We start from the raw sequence: 20,415 nt of genomic DNA, 5'->3' as shown, positions 1-20,415 counted from the left end.
ATTTGTCACCAGCAAATCCATTGTAAGACAGATGACTTAAAGGAAACTCTAAACAGAAAGAAAGCAAAAGAAGGAACTTTATTTACATCTGGCAGAAAGAAAAACACAATTAGCAAAAATATGAATAAATAGACTTATCTTTTCTTCTTGAGTTTTCTAAGTTTGATGGTTGAAGCAAATATTCTATTGTCTGATACAATTCTAAATGTCTGTAGAAAATTATTAAGGATATTATAACAAGAGGAGGGTACAAGGACATAAAGGGCGACCTGAACTACTCAAATTACACCAACAAAATGTGGTGAGTTACCAGTTATGTATACACCATGCAACACAGTAAGTCCCCATGTGTGATTTTAAGTGAAATGACATATAATGAAACCAGTATTACGACAGGCTAATTGATATAAAGTTCATACAGCATCCCATCAACTAATGAAACAATGTACAAAACCATGCTATTTTGCGGACCTGTTCCTAAATCAACCACACACACACACACTGTATAAAGAAAGATACATCAAAATAGGTAAGTCAACATGAAATTTCAAAAAAAAAATGTTTTTAACTATCCCACAGGAAGGTAGAAAAAAAAGAAAGAAAAAACAGGGGGGAAAACAGACTGAATAATAATTACATACATGTAAATAGTTTACATATACCAATTAAAATTTCAGACTGCCAGAATGTCTTAAACAGTATGACTGAACAATGTGCTATCTACTAGAAACTCAGTTTAAATGTAGTGACACAGGTAGAGTAAAAGTAAAAGAATTAAAAAGATATATTATGCTGACATTAACCAAAAGAAAATAGCCATGACTAATTATTTAGATAAAGTAGACTTAAGAGCAAAGAAAATTATCACAGAGAAAGACATTATATAATAGTAAAATGATAAAAGACATAGCAACCCTAAATGTGTATGCAACAAACTACAGACCTCCAAAACAGGAAAAGCAAAAACTGTTAGAATACACAAATCTATATAATATAATCAAAGACTTCAACACCCCTCTTTAAACAATTTTTTAGCATAGAAAATCAGAAAGATTGTAGAAAAATTCAACAGCATCAACCAACAGGATATAATTGGTATTTATAAAACATTGAATTAACAACAGAAAATACATTCTTTTCAAGTATCCATATAATATATACCAAAATGGCCCATATCCTAGGCCAATAAAAACACCTCAACAGATTTTAAAAATGGAAATATATAGTTCTCTGACCACAACCCAATCAAACTGGAAATCAGTAATAGAAAGATAATAGGAAATTTTCTAGAGACTAAGCCATAAACTTTTACATTATTCATGGGTCAAAGAAGATGTCAAGGGAAACAAAAACACAATTAACTGGATCAAAATAAAAATATAACAAATCAAAACCTGTGGTACACCGCTAAAGTAGTGTTGAGAGGGCAATTTACAGCACTAAGTGTTTTTAGTAGAAAAGGGAAGTCTCAAATACTATATATAGCTCCCACCTAAAAAAACCCTAAAGAACAAAATAAACTCTATGCAAGCAAAAGGAAGAAATATAAAGAGCAGAAATCAGTAGAATTGAAATGGGAAAAATAGAGAAAAAAGATGAAATAGAAATCGTTCTTTAAAAAGTTAATAAAACTGACATAAAAAGCAAAAAAAGGGAGGACAAATCACTAGTATCAGGGATGAAACAGGTATCACTATACCCCTTGTAATCATCAAAAGGATAATAAGGGAATACAGTAAGTTCTCACTTATGTGCTCTATGGGTTTTTGGAAACTGTAGCTTTAAATGAAAGACCCTATAATGAAACCTATTTCATTAGGCTAATTGATATAAATAAGTTAAATTCCTATGGCATATTTTGGGTCACAAAAACATCACCACACTTCTAATATGAAACACTGAAATAATTGTGAGGTATACATTATTTAAGGAAGATTGATAAAAACAAGTAAAATAATTCTTTTCTAATGGGTTTATTAGAGTTCAAGTTCAAGGAGGGCAGGAGCTTATCTCTGCAGCTGAGGTGCAAGATAGAAACCAACCCTGAACAGGATGCCATGCCCATTGCAGGGCACATGCACACATACCCACACACTCACCTCACTCATTCTGGTACAATTTAGACACGGTAACCTAACATTCACGTCTTTGGGATGTGTGAGAAAACCTGAGTACCCGGAAGAAACACATGCAGACACGGGGAAGATGTGCAAACTCCACAGAGAGTGGCCTGCAAGGAACTGATTTTTCCCCCCATCAACATTTTAACAAAACAACATTACTTGCAGTACTACTAAAAACAGTAAAACACACATAAATCTCACCATATAGAAGAAATGGGCCAATTCCCCAAAAAGCAGAAGATAAATCTTGTCCAATATGAAACTGATAAATTGTCCAAAAACTTTATTAAGAAAACTGAACTCATAACTTTAAAACTCCCCCAGAGAAATCACCAGGCCCAGATGGTTTCTCACTGAAGAATTTTACCAAATATTTGAAGAAGTAATACCAGATCTACACAATCTGTTTAGAAAATGGAAAAGGGATTCCAATTTATTTTATGAAGCTAATATTACCCTGACACAAAAACAAGACAAAGGACCACATACTAAAAACAGCACCACGGGGAGACTGTGGAATCTAAGGATGGGCACAGGGTTCTTATGCTGACAGCAAAAGCATTATCCATTAAAGGAAAAATTGATGAAGTGGACTTTATCAAAATAAACTCTTGCTCTGTGACAACCCTGTTAAATAGGGGGAAAAAGATACAAAGGGGGAGAAAATGTTTACAAACCACATTTTGAAAAGGACTCATATCTAGAATATTTATAAAGGACTCTAAGGTAAAAGAAAGAGTGACAATACCAAAAGCTGGTGAGAGTGCAGAGAAGCCAGATCAGCCATACACTGCTGGTGGTGATGTAAAATGGTACAGCCACTATGGAAAATAGTTGATCAGTTTCTTAAAATCTAAACATGCAACTCTTATGACTCATCTGACCCAGAAAATGCATTTAGTCCAGAAAAATGAAAATGTATGTTCACGCAAAATCCTGCACACAAATGTTTCTAACAACTTTATTCCCCAAACTAGAAACAAACCAGATGTCCATCAACTTGTGCATGGTTAATAAACTGGTCCATCCATAACCAGGAATACTGAGTTCTGGTTCAAGATGGCAACACAGAAAGAATAATGAGATCCTAAACTCACCTTCTGCCATGAACACACCAAATCTACAGCTACATATGGAACTACATTCTCTGTAAAAAAAAAAAAAACTAGCTGAGCAAGGATGACACATCAAACAAGGAAGCTGGAGAGGCTGAGACACAATCTGGTCATAAACACCACACCCCAGGCACAGGGACCTACACTTGAGAAGGAACTCAAAACCCTTCTTCCTGAGGAGCAGAGTCTGAACACCACATTAGGTGCCCCAACTTTTGAGATCAGAGATGAGCACCCAAAACATCTAACCATGAAAACAAACAGGGCTCATATCCAACAGACCCCCAGAAGGGTATAGTAATCTGAGAAAAGGCTCTTAAGAGTGCTGGGACTCACTCACCGCAGCATCCAGCACAGAAACAGCTGATCCTGTCCAGACTTTTAAGAGTCTCATTTGCTAATCCTAAAGCATCAACCTGAGGAAACAGTAATTAATTTATATATCTAGAGGCCTGCTGGGATATATTCTGGGAATGGAGGATGGCAGGTGTCATCTTTTTCCCCCCCTCAAAACCCTAGGTCTTCTGACCTTCTCCACCCCCTGCAGGTACTATCACTACTCTCCCCTTCTGTCTTGCTGGTCCACAGCACCAGTTATCTCCCTACTTTTGTGGCTGTCACCCAGGGGACAGCCCTTTATCACCTGACTCTGAAGGCAAGAAAGCCTTGCATCCCTGGTTCCCATGGGACTGACTGTAACAATCAAAGCAATAGTTCTTAGTGGACTACCACCCCCAGGGCACTGCACAGAGAGAGCAAACTTGAAACATCCCCAACTTTCTGAGAAGACCTATTTCCTCATCCACGAGCTTTGGCCTGAAGGGCAGGCTTTGGGTTTGTCACACTTCTAGAGGCCTACAGAGAGATTCTCAGGGAACAGAGGTCAGTAGACGAAGTCTTTTGCTTCACTCCAGCTAGCTGATATTTCCTCCAAAAGATGCTTACACCCTTGTCAGGTACCCTGACCTCTGAGCTGCCACCAGACCACAATGCCTGGCTCTGTTGACAATGACACTTACACTAATGGGTTCCAAAGTAGTATAACCAAGGGAGAAAGAGCTCTTAAACAGTGACTGCTCCTAGGGCACAGCAAGAGGCAAGACCCAGGAACTCAAACTTTCTGTGAAAAGAGACCTATTAGTTTATCGTGATAGGTAGAGCCTTGCGGGGCAGGCTTCTAAATAGAATCCTCTTACAGTTCTGCCTTTGCTACAACCCAGAGCACCAGTATCTCTTAGAGGGGAGCTTTTACAAGTATATTTGGTGCTCTGTTTTTGAGGCTGCTGCCCCTTGATTCTCTGACTCTGGTGGCCAGAGAGATTTGCATTACAGGATCCCACAGGAATGTAATCATCTGAAAGTTCTAGGCAAGCTACTACCCCCAGCATATGGCATAGATAGCAGACTGAAACACAGTCCCAGGCTTTCTGTGAAAAAGGCCTATATTTGCCCTGGCTGGTGTAGCTCAGTGGATTGAGCATAGGCCTGCAAACCAGAGGATCACCGTTCCATTCCCAGTCAGGGCATATGCCTGGGTTGCAAGCCAGTTCCCAGCAGGGGACACACAAGAGGCAACCATACATTGATTATTTCTCTCCCTCTCTCCTTCCCTTCCCCTCTAAAGATAAATAAATAAAATTTAGAAAAAGAAAAAGGCCTTTATTTCCTCACTCTGGAACTTCAACCTAAGGGGTAGACTTCAGATTTGTCACACATCTAGAGACCTCTAGAGGTGCTCTCAGAGACAGTGTCTTTGCATTCTCCCTTTGTCTCACCACAACTTGCTGGTATATCCCAGAAAGTTACACACTCACCTGAAGCCCCAATTTTTACAACTGCTGCCCGGGAGATACTTCCAGATTGCCTGGCTCTGGTGGCCAGCAAGACTTCACTTGGGGTCCCACAGGACTGTATATATTTGTATACTTTAAAAGTGCTGCCTTAAAGTCAGGCTACTACTAGTCAGCCTGAATCTAGATGCTGACCAAGATCTTCCCCTATGGAACTCTGAGAGGCACATCCTCAATTACTGGAACTATTAAAATAAAATAGGCCCTGGCTGGTGTAGCTCAGTGGATTGAGCACAAGCCTGTGAAGCAAAAGATCTCTGGTTTGATTCCCAGTCAGGGCACATGCCTGGGTTGCAAACCAGGTCCCCAGTGGGGGACACATTAGAGGCAGCCACACATTGATGTCTCTCTCCCACTCTTTCTCCTTTCCTTCCCCTCTCTCTAAAAATAAATAAAGTATTTTTAAAAATAAAATAAAATAAAATAGGTTGCTTGGACAATCAAGTAAGTTTGAAGGGCAACCAAGAGCTAGGCAAGGGTTAAATGAGAAGATTCATCTCCTAAACGAGGACACTCCTTCAAGGATGGGAGAGGTGGCCATTTCATCTAATGAACAGAAACCAACACAGTCAGTCAAGCAAAATGAAGAAACAAAGAAATATGTTCCAAACAAAAGAACAAGATAAACCTTAGAAAAAATCTTAACGAAAAGAACGTTAGTTGAAAAATACTTGAAGTTCAAAGTAATGGTCATCAAGATGCTCACTGAACTCAAGAGAAGAATGAATGAACACAATGAGAAATTCATAAAAGAGACAAAAATATAAGAAAGTATCATATGTCTATTTGTCAAAGAGCTGAAGAATACAATAACAGACCTAAAAAAATACTCTAGAGGGATTCAATAACAAATAGATAAAGCAAAAGAAAGTATCAGTAAACTCTAAGACAGGGCAATGGAACTCACCCAAATCAGAGCAGCAAAAAGAAAGGGACAGAAAACTTATTTGAAAAAATAATGGCTAAAAACTACCCTAACCTGGGAAGGAAAAGACATCCAGATCCAGGAAGCCCAGATAGTTCCAAATAGAAATCCAGAGACCCACACCAAGACACAGAAGTCTAGAAAAAGTGCTCCAACACTGAAGAAGTAAACAGTTCTTATAAAGGCAGAAAAGTAAGTAGAAATACATCTGATACTTCAGAAGTTTAAATTAGGATATCTATGTTTCAATGATTAACAGTTTTACATAGAACAGGACAGAAAAAACATGTACAAAGATAAGGTTGAATTGCAGGTGCCAGGGAAAAAGAACCAAACTGTCTTGAAGCTCGTCAAGGTGATTTTTATCAAAATGTAGAATGGGCACTGTTTTTCTGTAATCACTGACCTTTTGTGTTGAAACCCTGTAAGATGTACACTTAGCCCCCATGATTTTGTTTCAATGAGTAATTTTAGGGAGGGTCATTATTAATTACTGATTTAGTCAGGAGCATATGCACCCTTTCCTTTCCTTACTGTCATATCAAGGAATACTACTCAGTAATAAAAAGAAACTATTTATATATAACAATCTAGATGAATCATAACAGAAATACACTTAGTGAAACTATCCCAAAAGGCTGCATATTGTATGATTCAACTTATTAAAACATTTCTTGAAATGACAAAATTATGAAAATGGAAAACAGATAGGTGGTTGTCATCAACTAAGGAGGGGCTGGAGATGGAAGGAAAGTGGGTGTGACCATACAAGGCAATGTGAAGGAAACCTGTGGTAGGGGAATGTTCTGCATTTTGTCTTTATCAGTATAAATATCCTGGTTCTGATATATATGTGATAGATTTTGTTTTGGGGAAGTTTTTAATTGAATTTATTGGGGTAACACTGGTTAATAAAACTGTATAGGTTTCAGGTGTACAATTCTATACTACAGCATCTGTTTACTGTATTGTGTGTTCACTACCCCAAGTTAAATCTCCTTCCGTCACCATTTATGCCCCCCGCCACCCTCTCACCTCCCCCCAACCTCCTTTTTACCATCGTTTTGCCATTACTGTCAGAATTCTCTGGGTAAAGGCTACAGGGAGTGTCTTGGTATCATTTTTTACAACTACAATTATCTCAAAAAGTTTAATAAAAAAATAACCATCTTAAAAAAAAGAAAGGCTCTTTACCTCCTAATTCTACAATACCTGGTCTGTATTCATCTACTGTTATGGTCCTTACTTCTACTTGTCATTCAAACCAGATTCTTTCTATTCTCTTCGATCATTTGATTCTTATTTTATCCAGCTAATACCACTAAATGAAATTACTCTTGCTAAAGTCAATAATCTTCCAACTGCAACAGAAAATTGAAACTTGCCGGTTTTTTTATTTACCTAGCTTTGAGGTTATTTGACACAGGTGACTAGTTTGATCCCCTTCCATGAGTCTTCTCTATCTCTGCTTCCATGGCAATACCTTCCATCAGTTCTCCTTCTGCCTCTTGAGTTGCTTATTCCTGGTGCTGGGGTGCTGGGGTGCTGGGGTAGGGGTGAGGGTGGATGGAATGATTCTTTTTTTCTTTTCCTGATTAACTCTCAATGCTGCCTTTGTCCAGAACACAAATGTTCTTCATGTCATATACACTCTCTTATGAGCACACTGATTATCAGCCATTCTATCTATATGTCAAAGTGTAAGCATTTCTTATCAATATCTAGCTATGGTTCTAAAGCAATGTGAATGACCAAGAGGAAGCTCAAATACAACATATTCCAGATTGGGATACCTCCTATTCTCACCCACCAAAAAATATATTTTTTCTATATTCCTATTGTTTCATTATTCTCATAATTATCCTAGCCAGAAACCTGGGATTTTACTATTCTTCCTTTCTTAACTCCAATATCTAAAACATGTATTCTGTCTTTATAATTCTTCTGAGTATCTCAACTTTGTTCCTGTGCTCCATTTCTTCTGTCAGTTTCTTCATTTAGTCAAACTCTGATCATTTCTCTTTGGACTATTTCCTGGCCAGGCTTCCTTCTAGTCTTTACACTGTTTGCAGGGAAATTTTACTAAAATACAAATTTGATAATATAATACAGTGGTGCTTAAAATCTTCCATGGCTCCATACTACTTTCAGAAAAAAGTCTATAATTTTTTTAGCATAACATGTATAGCCTTTACACTTCTATCTACTTTCTGTAATCATCTCCTATAGCTTTCTCTTCTCTGCTACTCCCTAGCCTCACTGAGCCATTTGGAGTTTCCTAAATATGCCATGTAGCCTCCTAATACTTTTTTTAAAAAAAGATCTTATTTATTTATTTATCTTTAGGGAGGAAGGAGAGGGAGAGAAACATCAATGTATGGTTGCCTTTCGTGTGTCCCCTGCTGGGAGTTGGCCTGCAGGGAACCGACCTGCAACCCAGGCATGTGCCCTGACTGGGAATCGAACCACGAGCTTCTGGTTCGCAGGCCCGCACTCAATCCACTGAGCTACACCAGCCAGGGAAGCCTCCTAATACTTTTAAACGTATTTTTCACTTTCCCTGAAATACAGCCTTCCTATTTAATTGGCTCCCACTGCCCTCTATCACTCAGCTCTAACATTCTCTTCTTTGAAAAGCCTTGCCGAACTTCTCTCACCCAACAGTGGCCTTCTGTATTTACTTATTAGATTTTACAGTATCATTATTGATTTTCTCTTTATTCTCTCTCCTCTAGCACACCAAGTATTCCTATAAAGCTGGGGCCATATCTTATTTTACCTCCGTATCTTCAGTGTCTAATAAGAATGAAGATTTGACATATGTTGAATAACTGTTTATGAAATTGAGGCATAATAATTAATTTATTAAGGCTTTTACAAATAAATGGAAATCCCTCTCCAACTCTTACATTATTGTTTCCTTTGAATCAGAACTCATCTTGACTCAGAATTTTTAGGAATCATTCTCCAATTATTACACCGATTCCCTAATAAGACACACACTAATTATTCTACCCTAATAAGACCCTTTTACTACTATACTCACATAAACATATTTATGGCAGCTCTTTCTGGTCTGTCATATTAGAACATCTAAAAGGCAGGAAATTCTGTAATTCTTAAGGAGGCAGTAGTTACGTGTGTTTACAAACTATAATTCTGAGTGTTTAAAATAAGCAGAAAAGAAACTGCTAAAAAAAAAACCCCACTGGGTTATTAGAGATCGAATTCAGCTATTAAAAGGAAATATTACAAAGGTATCAGCTTTTAAAATAATAAATACCATATCTCAGCTCCTACAAGCTTCGGGACTAACCTTCGTCTTGTAGAGCAGTCTCCTTCTTCTTCGGCTATCCATCCAACATCAGCAAAAGATGCCACTGAATCCTCTCCTGGGTAACTGGGGCTCCACTCTGTTGTCGGGCTGGTAAGCTGTAGTTACAAAGAGAGAAAGTTTCTCATCTGGCACCAAAAATATTAGAATAAAACTTTTAAAAGATGTTATTTATTTTTAGACAGAGGGGAAGGGAAGGAGAGGGAAAGAAATATCAATGTGTGGTTGCACTTGTGCGCCCCCCTAACTGGGGACCTGGCCTGCAACCCAGACATGTGCCCTGACTAGGAATCGAACTGGCAACCCTTTGGTTTGCATGCCAGCACTCAATCCACTGAGCCACACCAGCCAGGGCAGAATAAAACTTTTCAATCACCTAAATAAAAATCATCAGCTTTAGTATTACAAACATAGATAGCTTCATTTTCATTTCCATTAAAAGTCCCCATGAAAGGGACCATTTAGTTACGGTATATGTTGCCAAATAATGTATGACAATCACTGAATTAAAATTTAAATTTATTCAATTTTTAATATACAAGCCAAATGAGACAGTTTGCTTTTTAAAAACCTCTGGTCATCCTAAAACATTAGAAAATATTTAGAATTTAAGTATTAAAAATAATTTTTTGAAGAGGTCTGGTGTCTTAAAAAGGTATAGGAACAGAAAACAGAACAAGGACAAGCAAGTGACAAATCTGCAAAATCTGGCAATATTTTAAAATGGATATTTATAGATATACTGTTATAGTGCTAAAAATACATTTTTAAAAAAATCCTTAAATCTCTTGACTTTTAAATAAAGGTATTAACTGTTAAAGAACTAACAGAACAGAATTAACTAGCTAACCTTAAACACATAAAGAACAGAATATTTTGAAATAAATACAACAAAGGAAAGCATAAAAGTTCTTAAATTTACAGTAAAAAATGGAACTATAATTTAATTGAATAAAATTAAATATAAGTTTTGTTATAGTGTAATATCTCAAGTCAGAGTCATGAAGAATAATTTTTTTAATTATCAGAACATTTCCAACAAACTGAAATAGGGTTTAAGTGAAAAAGAAAATGTAAACTTTTAAATGAAGAAAATGATTTAAAAGGCCAAAGAGATTTATTAATGTATTTATCAGTAAGGTTGTACCATAACTCATGCTTTTTTTGAACCTTAATATTATCATTGCCAGATCAAACTTTTGGAATACACATTAAATAATCCTTCTTCCTAAAATGTAAAACACCATACAAACATGTAATACTAATATAATTATATGAGGGGGGACCCAAAAAACCCAGAGTACCTTCAAAGTACTCTCCATTTGATGCAATACACCTGTCAAGATGTTTTTTCCATTGCTAGAAACAGTTTTTGAACTCATCAATTTTGATCTCTTTCTGTGCTTCTGCCATTTTCTGTTTCACCTCTTTTACATGGCCAAAATGTTTACCTCTGAGGCCCTTTTTCATCCAGGGAAACAAAAAAAGCAGGGGGATAAGATCAGGTGAATTGGGGAGGGTAGGGCATGGAGGTCAAGCAGTTTTTGATAAAAAATTGCTGGACACTCAGCACAGTGTGGCCAGGTGCACTTGTAAATCACCCATCATGAAATGGGCAAACACATTAAAAGAGTCTTCAAAAGAATTCTGAAGCCAAACACAGCCTCACACAATGCCAGATGGTACATTGATACCGATGGCTTTCTAGAACATTCACCTAGAGGGGGAAGTCCACATGTACTACAAGGGGCCTGCCCTCCAGAAGATAATTCCAGTTGTTTTCTTCGGGGGTTCCCCATCATAAGTTTAAAATATCTTTAATAATATGCCCTGGCTGGTGTAGCTCAGTGGATTGAGCACGGACCTATGAAGCAAAGGGTCGCCAGTTCGATTCCCAGTTAGGGCACGTGCCTGGGTTGCAGGCCAGGTCCCCATTAAGGGATACATGACAGGCAACCACACATTGATGTTTCTCTCCCACTCTTTCTCCTTCCCATCCCCTCTCTCTAAAAATAAATATTTAAAAAATAATATGAATAAAATTTTAACTAAACATATCAGCTGCTGGTATGTGTTGCCATTATGTATCATTATTACCCAACATCAACTTAATAAAGTACCATTAGAAAACTGACATTTTAACAATAACATACTAAAAATATCAAGTATTTAAAATGCCTTAAATTGGCTTTCAAGGAGGACAGGCAAGAGAGAAAACAAGTAGTATTAAAAAGAGATTTTAAAAGCCTAATCCTGAGGAAAAGCAAAAACAAAAACAATAATGGAATTAAGTTGAAAAGGTTTTCAAAATACCAATGTTTTTCGTGTAGTGGAATAATCATGGTCACATGATAAAAAAAAGTATAAGCATCAGGAAGTACATGTAAAGGGATATGGTCAAAGGAAAATAAAAAATTATGTCTTGGCTGGTGTGGATCAGTGGACTGAACTCCAGCCAGTGAGCTGAAACATCAGCAGTTCAATTCCCTGTCAGGGCACATGCCTGGATTGCAGGCCAGGTCCCCAGCTGGGTGTGCAAGAGGCAACCAATCAAAGTTTCTCTGACACATCAGTGTTCCCTCTTTTGCTACCTCCCTTGCCCTCTCTCTGAAAACAAACAAAATCTTTAAATAAAAGAAAAATCAAAAATTAGATTTTTGCTTCTCCATTACATGTTTCAGAAATTTAGCCATGTATCAATAAACATATTTAGTAAAATGAGTATCTTACACAACTTAAATGTTATTTAAGTAGGCATCATGGCTGATCTCAAGAGCTTGAGAAATCTGTTAATATTCTATTTCTAACCATTACTGAAAACAGAATGCTGTAATGATATTCCTATAACTTATAACAGGGAGATTCTAAATAGGTAATGTGGAGATTCCTGAATAGGAAGATCCCCAATCCAGAAGATGCTCCTATAACATCGAGTATTAATGGGATGTTTTGTACAAGCTAGAGATTATAAAAGTAAAATCTGGATGATGTCTCCCTAAGGTGCGAGTTCATGAAGATCTGATTATAATTCTCTGTTTAGAAAGTAAAAATCTGTTGCAATACAGTTACTACTCTCCAGTTTGACCGTAGGACTTCTTATTTCCTGTAAGCTATAAAAACTGTTTTCTTCTTGGATATTGTTATAAGAAGCAAAATAATACTTTAATAACCACTACGCTATACACCTGAAACTAATCCAAAATAATACTGAATATTATTCAGTATTAATATTGAATAACATTAATTCTGAATTAATAGTAGCCCGAACTGGTGTGGCTCAGTTGTTTAGGCCTTGTCCCACAAAGCAAAGGGTTGCCTGTTCATTCCCAGTCAGGGCATGTGCCTGGTTTGCAGGCTGGCACTCAATGCCACACCAGCCAGGGCTAGGGCATGTGTCTGGGTTGTAGGTTTGGTCCCAGGGCACATATGAGAAGCAACCAATATTGATGTTTCTCCCTGACATCCATGTTTCTTCCTCTCTCTTTCTCCCTTCCTTTCCCCACCTCTAAAAATAAATAAATAAAATTGGACTTCCGCCAAGATGGAGGCGTAGGTGGAAACACTGTGTCTTCTCCTACAACCAAGTGTGAATACAACAAAGGTTTAGTAAACAAAGACACAGCCAAAGAACAGAAAACTGAACCTATACAGAAGTCCAACAACAATGAACTATTCAACCGGGACAGGTAAGAGAGGCAGAGCCAGCAGCAGAGCAGGGTCAGGCAGCAAAGATCCCCCAACCCAGGCGTGCAGGCAGCCAGGGTAGCAGTGTGGACCCAGTGAGGGTGCATGGCAGGCTGACCGCGGTCACACATTCGCGCGCAGATAAACCAGCAGAGGTGTGAGCAGTAAGATGGACCGCACAGGCCCCAGCGAACCCAGTGAGGGCGAAAGGCAGTGGGCTGACCGCAGTCACACATTTGCACGCAGTGTGACAGACCGTGTGGCCCCGGTGGCGGGAGGTGGCAGAGGGGACCACCGTTGTTTCCTTTGACCCCGCCCCCACATACGTCACAACCCAGTGACTGAGTTGCACCCCCCCCCCCGTGAACACCTAGGGCTCCGCTCCTAATACAAAATTGGCACATATAGTCCAAAACATGGCTCAAGAACTCAAAGCCCCAGAGCCAATAACTCTAAGCGACCAGGAAATAGCAAACCTATCAGATGCACAGTTCAAAACACTGGTGATCAGGATGCTTATAGAACTGGTTTGATTATAGTCACAAATTAGAGGAACATATGAAGGCTAAACTAATTGGAATGAAGGGAAATGCACAGGAAACCAATAGTGATGGAAAGGAAACTGGGACTCAAATCAAGGGAGTGGTCCAGAAGGAAGAATGAACATCCAACCAGAAAAGAATAAAGAAACAAGAATTCAAAAAAATGAGGAGAGGCTTAGGAACCTCCAGGACATCTTTAAACGTTCCAACATCCAAATTATAGGGGTACCACAAGGGGAAAAGAAACAGCCACGAGTGGAAAACATATTTGAACAAATAATAAAGGAGAACTTCCCCAGTCTGGCAAAGGAAATAGACTTCCAGGAAATCCAGGGAGCTCAGAGAGTCCCAAAGAAGTTAGACCCAAGAAGGAACACACCAAGGCACATCATCATTACATTAGCCAAGATTAAAATGAAGGAGAGAATCCTAGAAGCAGCAAGAGATAAGGGGACAGTCACCTACAAAGGAGTGCCCATCAGACTGTCAGCAGATTTCCAAAAGGACCTTACAGGCAAGAAGGGGCTGGAAAGAAGTATTCCAAGTCATGAAACCCAAAGACCTACAGCCAAGACTGCTCTATCCAGCAAAGCTTTCATTTAGAATGGAAGGGCAGATAAAGTACTTCTCAGATAAGGTCAAATTCAAGGAGTTCATCATCACCAAGCCCTTATTATATGAAATGTTAAAGGGACTTATCTAAGAAAAAGAAGATAAAAAATATGAACAGTGAAAGAACAGCAAACTCACAGTTATTAACAACCACACCTAAAACAAAAGCAAACTAAGAGGACAGCTAGATCAGGAGCAGAAACAGAAATGAAGATCACATGGAGGGTTAGCAACAGGGGAGGAGAAGGGGGGAGAAGGCACAGAAAATAAGTAGTATAGATGGTAGGTAGAAAATAAACAGGAGGGAGGGCAGGAATAGTATGGGAAATACATAATCTATAGAACTTGTGACACATGGACATGAATGAAAGGGGGAAATGGGGGAGGGGTGTGCAGGGTGGAGGGGAGTGAAGGGGGGGAATGGGACAACTGTAATGGCATAATCAATAAAATATATTAAAAAACATAAAAGTTAAATCTATTGTGTCGCAGCTTTTCTGAGTATTTTACAGCATAATTGGAGATCAAACATTTCTCAAATTGTTATTTTTAATACTTCATATATTAAACATGAAAAGTTGCTTTTCCCACAAACTTTAAAAAGTAAACCAAATTATTCCATGGTCTTAGCCTGCATTCACACTAGGCATTCATTACATTTAATCACTGAAATATTACTATGTGTATAACATGCTCAATTAAATTAAAAAGTTGCCAGTTCCAGATCTAGTAAAATCTGTATCATTTCTAGCAGTGATTTATGCCATTAAAAGAGAAGCCTAATAAAGTCCCTGTGGAAATCAAGCTCATTCAAAAACTAAATAAAACTAAAAAATAATAATAATAATAATCTTTTTTTAAAAGCCATTTCATGCCTTTCAAAAAATCACCAAAAAAGAAAGGTGAATAGTTCTCTATTATCATCAGATTATAATTTTTAGTCTGTGAGTGTAATTTTATCTGGATGTACAGTGGTTTAATTTTGTTTATGAAATAATTATTGAAACAGGTTTCATTGATTTCTTTTAAAAGTTTTATTTATTTATTTTCAGAGAGAGGGGAAGGGAGGGAGAAAGAAAGGGAAAGAAACAGCAATGTGTGGTTGCTTCTCGCATGCCCCTTACTGGGGACCTGGCCCACAACCCAGGCATGTGCCCTGACCAGGAACCAAACCAGTAACCTCTCAACTCGTGGGAAGATGCCCAACCCACTGAGCCACACCAGTCAGGGCTCCTTGACTTTTTTTTTTAAAATAATGAAATTTAGTTCCCAAAATGAACCATGGAAATGATAAAGTAATTTTTGTTTTTTAAAAAATGTGAATTCAATCCGAGACTCTGGGTTGTATGATTTTCCAATTTAGTAATATATTCTACCAATCCATCTCTATAATAAAGTTATTGCTTATGAATAGAATATTAAAACTACTTTAATAAAATAATATTCTATTAGATGTGAGCTTTTCAAGCATGGAACAATGTTATGTGTGGCACAGTACAAGTGACCATAGAGAATTATGTTATCTCTGTGGTCCTTCACTCTGTGACAAATATGTCTTTGTTCCATTCAAGAAATGATTGGGATATCACATGGGAGTGTACAAATTGTTGTAAACAGCATTTCCTCATATAGTTATGTTATTTTGAAAAGGATGTGACAATTATAGTGGTAACATAAAATTGTTAGAGAGCTAATATAAAATATAATTAATTTAAAATACACTGATGGCTGATTTTAATACATTTGTAAATGAATATAACCTGATCAAAACAATAATTATAAATATTGCCACAAGATACAATATTTAGAACTTGTGTTAAAATGTCATTAAATACATACATGCTTCATAAACCTATGGAACTGATAAACCCCATCATCAATTGTTTTGTCCCTGTGGTATATGCTTATGGCTTCTATTAAGACAGATAACTTGCAAAGATTAAAACAACAACAACAACAAAGGCCATTTCAGTTGTTGCTGAAATGTACACTGAGTAACATAAGCATGGGATGGGAAGGACAATTCAGTTAAGTACCAGTTAAGGTGAAGTCAGCGCAGGCAAGGGGACTGACAATGTGGAATTACTGGGGTACAATTTAGATGCCACTATTGCCATGCACGGATGACTAATGGGAAGTTTGAAAAAGAAAAGACCAACTTACTGAAGGTTCCAGCAAGGTCCTCTCCTACCATGGCTATTTTTAGCAGGGGGAAAAAAACAGTGAAAGGAATAAACTTTTTTAAAAATCATGGCCATTATAAAATTTAAAAAGAAAACTAGTGCTTAATGATTTGTAAGTATCCAAATTCCTTTTGGGAAGTATGGAAAAGCATTTTATTCAGAGCAAAAATTCAGCAGTAGTAGAGTATTTTTACTATTTTAAGTAGTTCAACTAAACATTTTATACAAGTTAAGTCATCTAAAATTCAATTATATTTCAAGAATTTTACTAAAGTAACTTCAGATAACTTCAAATACTCTGATAATGTAAAACTATACTAAGGAAATTGATTCATTTAATAAAGTAAATACACAAAAAATACATAACATGTACAAAACTTAAAATACTTAAAATGGAATACTAAAAGAGGTAACTTTGTTCTCATGTGACTTTTCATAAAATAAACACACTGGTACTAGGATGTTCTCAGTTTCTTGCCAAAAAGGGGTTAATAGTAAATAGATGCAGTCTCTTTTACCACCACTTGTTTATAGGCAAATACAAAACACACATTCTTAAAAATTAATACAGTAAAATGATAACCTCTAGCTTTTTTCCTCAGACTTAATTATTCCTCTTCTTCTACCAATTCCTACCACAGTAAAAAAAATTGAAAACAAAATTTCTGTATTTTATTATGACACACAATGACACCAACAAGCCAAGAGGTGTACCTGTGTAAAGAATACTAATCTAAAAGATATAACACTTAATTAAAATATTCTAGCCAACACTCAAGCCACTAATGTTTCTGAGTATTAATGCTTTCTACTCATGAAACACCTGGAGTGAGGGTTGTTGAGAGAGAGACAATGAAGAAGAAAAGGAAGAAAGGACCAGAGAGACAAGAGGGAAGAAAATATGTGTATGTGTCTCTCTCTCAAAATAACCTAGGAAGGTAAGAAACAGTATCCCTTGGCCCAACAGTGGTTCCCCAGTTCTAGACTTTCTATAGTAATATTTACTCATGTTGGACTCTTACACAGTTCAAATACATTCCATACCAATCAACTCCACCCCAAAATGAGCCAGAAAAAAAAAGCAAAAATGCATTTTCAGTTTTACTACTCTAAAATGCATCCTTTAGATTTTCTGAAGACTCTACATTTTTCATATTTCTGATAGATGTATTAAAAAATAGAAGATACAGAGTAAAAATAGCAGATTTAAAATATCTAAGTAGCAGATAAAATACCCACTTTACAGACTCAGTACACTACAGAACTGCCTGGAAGTAAAAGTCTTACTATAAACAAATGTTTCCTGTCTTCCACTACAATAGCTCTCTTTACTCCACTCCATAGGTTAATTGATCTCTTTTCAAATTCAGCTCCTAAACTAAATCTAATAGTCTTTTTCTACTCATAATCGTTTATGTGACCAAAGAAATAGAATCCTTCCAAGGAAATGTACTTGGCTCTAGTACTTCAGCCTACTGACTGTCAGGGCAGTTTGGGTTGCTATCAAAAAATGCTAGATTACCTAATGTCCTATTACATGTCTCTAACTCTATGAATACAAGTGTTGAAGCAAGTTCTGCCACTAGTTTAAGTCGATAAAAATAAAATTTTAATAGAACTGAGAAAAATCAGAAAAAAATTAATTAGCCTTAGTTACAACAGTTATTTAAAAGAAGTTAGCAAATCAATAATTGTTTCTAAATAAACTGAATTCTCAGAAATTATGCTAGAGACTCACTACCACAGATCTCATTTTCATTACTTTTTTGAAAGCCCATAGTTTGATGATAATTACTCCTTAGAAAGTTCTAACCTGTCCATTTCTAGACTGATGCACAAAGGTTTTGCCAGTCAATTTGTAAGTGGGACTATTAGCACAACAATGAGCAACTTCTTAGTCAAATTGAACAAACATTAATTGCTGCCACTTACTTAGAAACAGACTTTTCTTTTTTACCTCTCTCTGACAAGAAGAGTGATTTATGAATATGACACAATATCAAATAAGCTCACAGGGAGGCACTTCTGAACTTTTGAATTATGAGTTAAATGTATAATCCACATTTTATATGCTAATTATTTAAAATTGATACAGATATCTGCCGAACTTTATATTCTTAAACATTGAACTAAAAGGTTTTGTGTATAACTATTGAACAGAATCAATGAAAAACAAGAACAAAGCTATGGGATACACGTCTAACACTGTATTAGTAATAAGGAACAAAGGCTCAAAAGCAAGAAAATAGTTTATCTCCAAGCAAAAAGTAGAGTTGCCCCTAATTTGGTGCTAGTAGAGGCTACTAAGACCTGAGCATTCAAAGTATTCCTAATTTCAGGTTTCACTATCACCTCATTCAAAGACCCACAATTACCTCTTTGTCTTAACACTGTTGATTTGCTTTAAACCAAAGGTGGAAAAAGCAAATTACATGGCATGCACAGAGACATCTAAGAATAAACTAGGGGAACAGAGCTGTTATCCAAAGAGGAAGGTATAACAACTAAAGAAAATAATGGTGGTACCTGAAGTACATAAAGTAATACAAGGGCTACCTACATTCAAGGTCACCTGGGAATTAACTGCTTGGCTTATTATGTGCTTCTAAATCCTCATATATGTACTCTTAAGAAGGATAAATGTCTTAAAGATCTTGAATCACTTCACAAAGGAACTAAGACTTCTAGAAAGATTTTAGTGTGGTTTTTATCATCTCATTTTATTGATAGTGGCATTAATGGGAGGGAAGATTAAAAATACTATTAAAGTTTCATGTAATTATATTTTTAATACATTAATACAAAACATTGAACTATATATACCTGAAACTGAACTCTTGGACACTGGATCAGAGATAAATTAGTACCAATTTTCCTTACGATACTTCGAGATGAACCATATGGCTTCCTAGACCAAAGTACCTAAGGAAGGAGGAAAAGCACAAAAGTTTAATTACATAATTTATATTACTCTAATACAAAGAAGTGGACAATTACTTGCATAACATGCCGACGCATTAATTACGGGAACAGAATGTCTAAATGTTATGGGAAATAAGCCAATATTTCTTATTTTAAAAAATAAATAATATATATGGCTAATGACCATTTATGCAATAAAGTTTAATGTAGGTCTATAGAAAAATAACTAGCAATTGTAAAATAATTCTATATTTGAAGTAAAAACATTATCTATTTTTATTAGGTTTTCCCACTATTCTGCAAGGAAACACCTTTATCTCTTCTACTATATTTTTAGTTTTAGAATTTTAGATACATATACATTTTTTAAAACTATGGCTACTTTTCCTATAATAGACTTTTCAAAACAAATCCAAATCAGTGTAAAATTCAGAATCTGCATTTGTACCACCATTTTGTTTGCTACACAAGAACACCTGGCCAAAGGTGAGCAGGGACCAAAATCCAGTTGCACGACATTTTCTTGTGAGGCCTTTCCCCCAGGGCAAATGCCCCTTTTCCTACTTTACAAAAAGGAACTAAAATGCACTTGTGGTGGCCCTAATGAGCAAAATTTCCCAGATGAAATCATAATACACAGAGGACATTATGCTATGCTTAAAGCAAAAACAGAAACAAACCCCCAAAGCAAAAAAACAAACAAAAAGCACACACACAGAGTGTTAAATCATTACAAGCTGTACCTTGAAACTTCTCCCCAAGTCTATGATCTTTCTTTAAAGAGAAAAACTATCCATCTGTTTTGAGTGCTACACTTGAAAGCCTAGACAGAAGAAGAGGTAAAGAGAGGTAGTGTGCTATTAAAAGCAGTTTTAAAAGAAAAGAATGAGATTGATATACATTATGTTGCATTCATTAAACTTTAACATTCAATTATATTGTAAAACTAAAAAAGTACCAAACCAGATTAAATGTAGTCTAAGCAATGGACACCGACCCCTTCTTAAAGTCACTCCATGGACATTCTAATTTAAAGAATGAAATTAATTACAAACAGTATGATGAATGGAATTACTCTAATATAAATAGTATGACCAAGTAATAATTGTTACTGTAAACAGTGAT

At 36.5% G+C, this 20,415-nt stretch overlaps 1 protein-coding gene across 2 annotated transcripts in view; it reads right to left on the bottom strand.

The window, feature by feature from the left end:
• MTFR1 (mitochondrial fission regulator 1) overlaps window positions 1-20,415 on the bottom strand; it is a 70,993-nt gene that overhangs the window by 11,104 nt on the left and 39,474 nt on the right. For both annotated transcript variants that reach the window (XM_037058637.1, XM_037058638.1), the window contains exons 3-4: window positions 19,192-19,290; window positions 9,330-9,445 (exon numbers count right to left, since the gene is read on the bottom strand). In XM_037058637.1, coding sequence (XP_036914532.1) covers window positions 9,330-9,445; window positions 19,192-19,290 — 215 coding nt within the window. The remainder of the gene's footprint in view (window positions 1-9,329; window positions 9,446-19,191; window positions 19,291-20,415) is intronic.

This window comes from Sturnira hondurensis, unplaced genomic scaffold (genome assembly GCF_014824575.4).
Source record: "Sturnira hondurensis isolate 20B ecotype Veracruz unplaced genomic scaffold, ASM1482457v3 Scaffold0010128, whole genome shotgun sequence".
NCBI lineage: Eukaryota > Metazoa > Chordata > Mammalia > Chiroptera > Phyllostomidae > Sturnira > Sturnira hondurensis.
The sequence above is the reverse complement of the archived record's forward strand: the minus strand, read 5'-3'. Positions and strand labels throughout refer to the sequence as shown.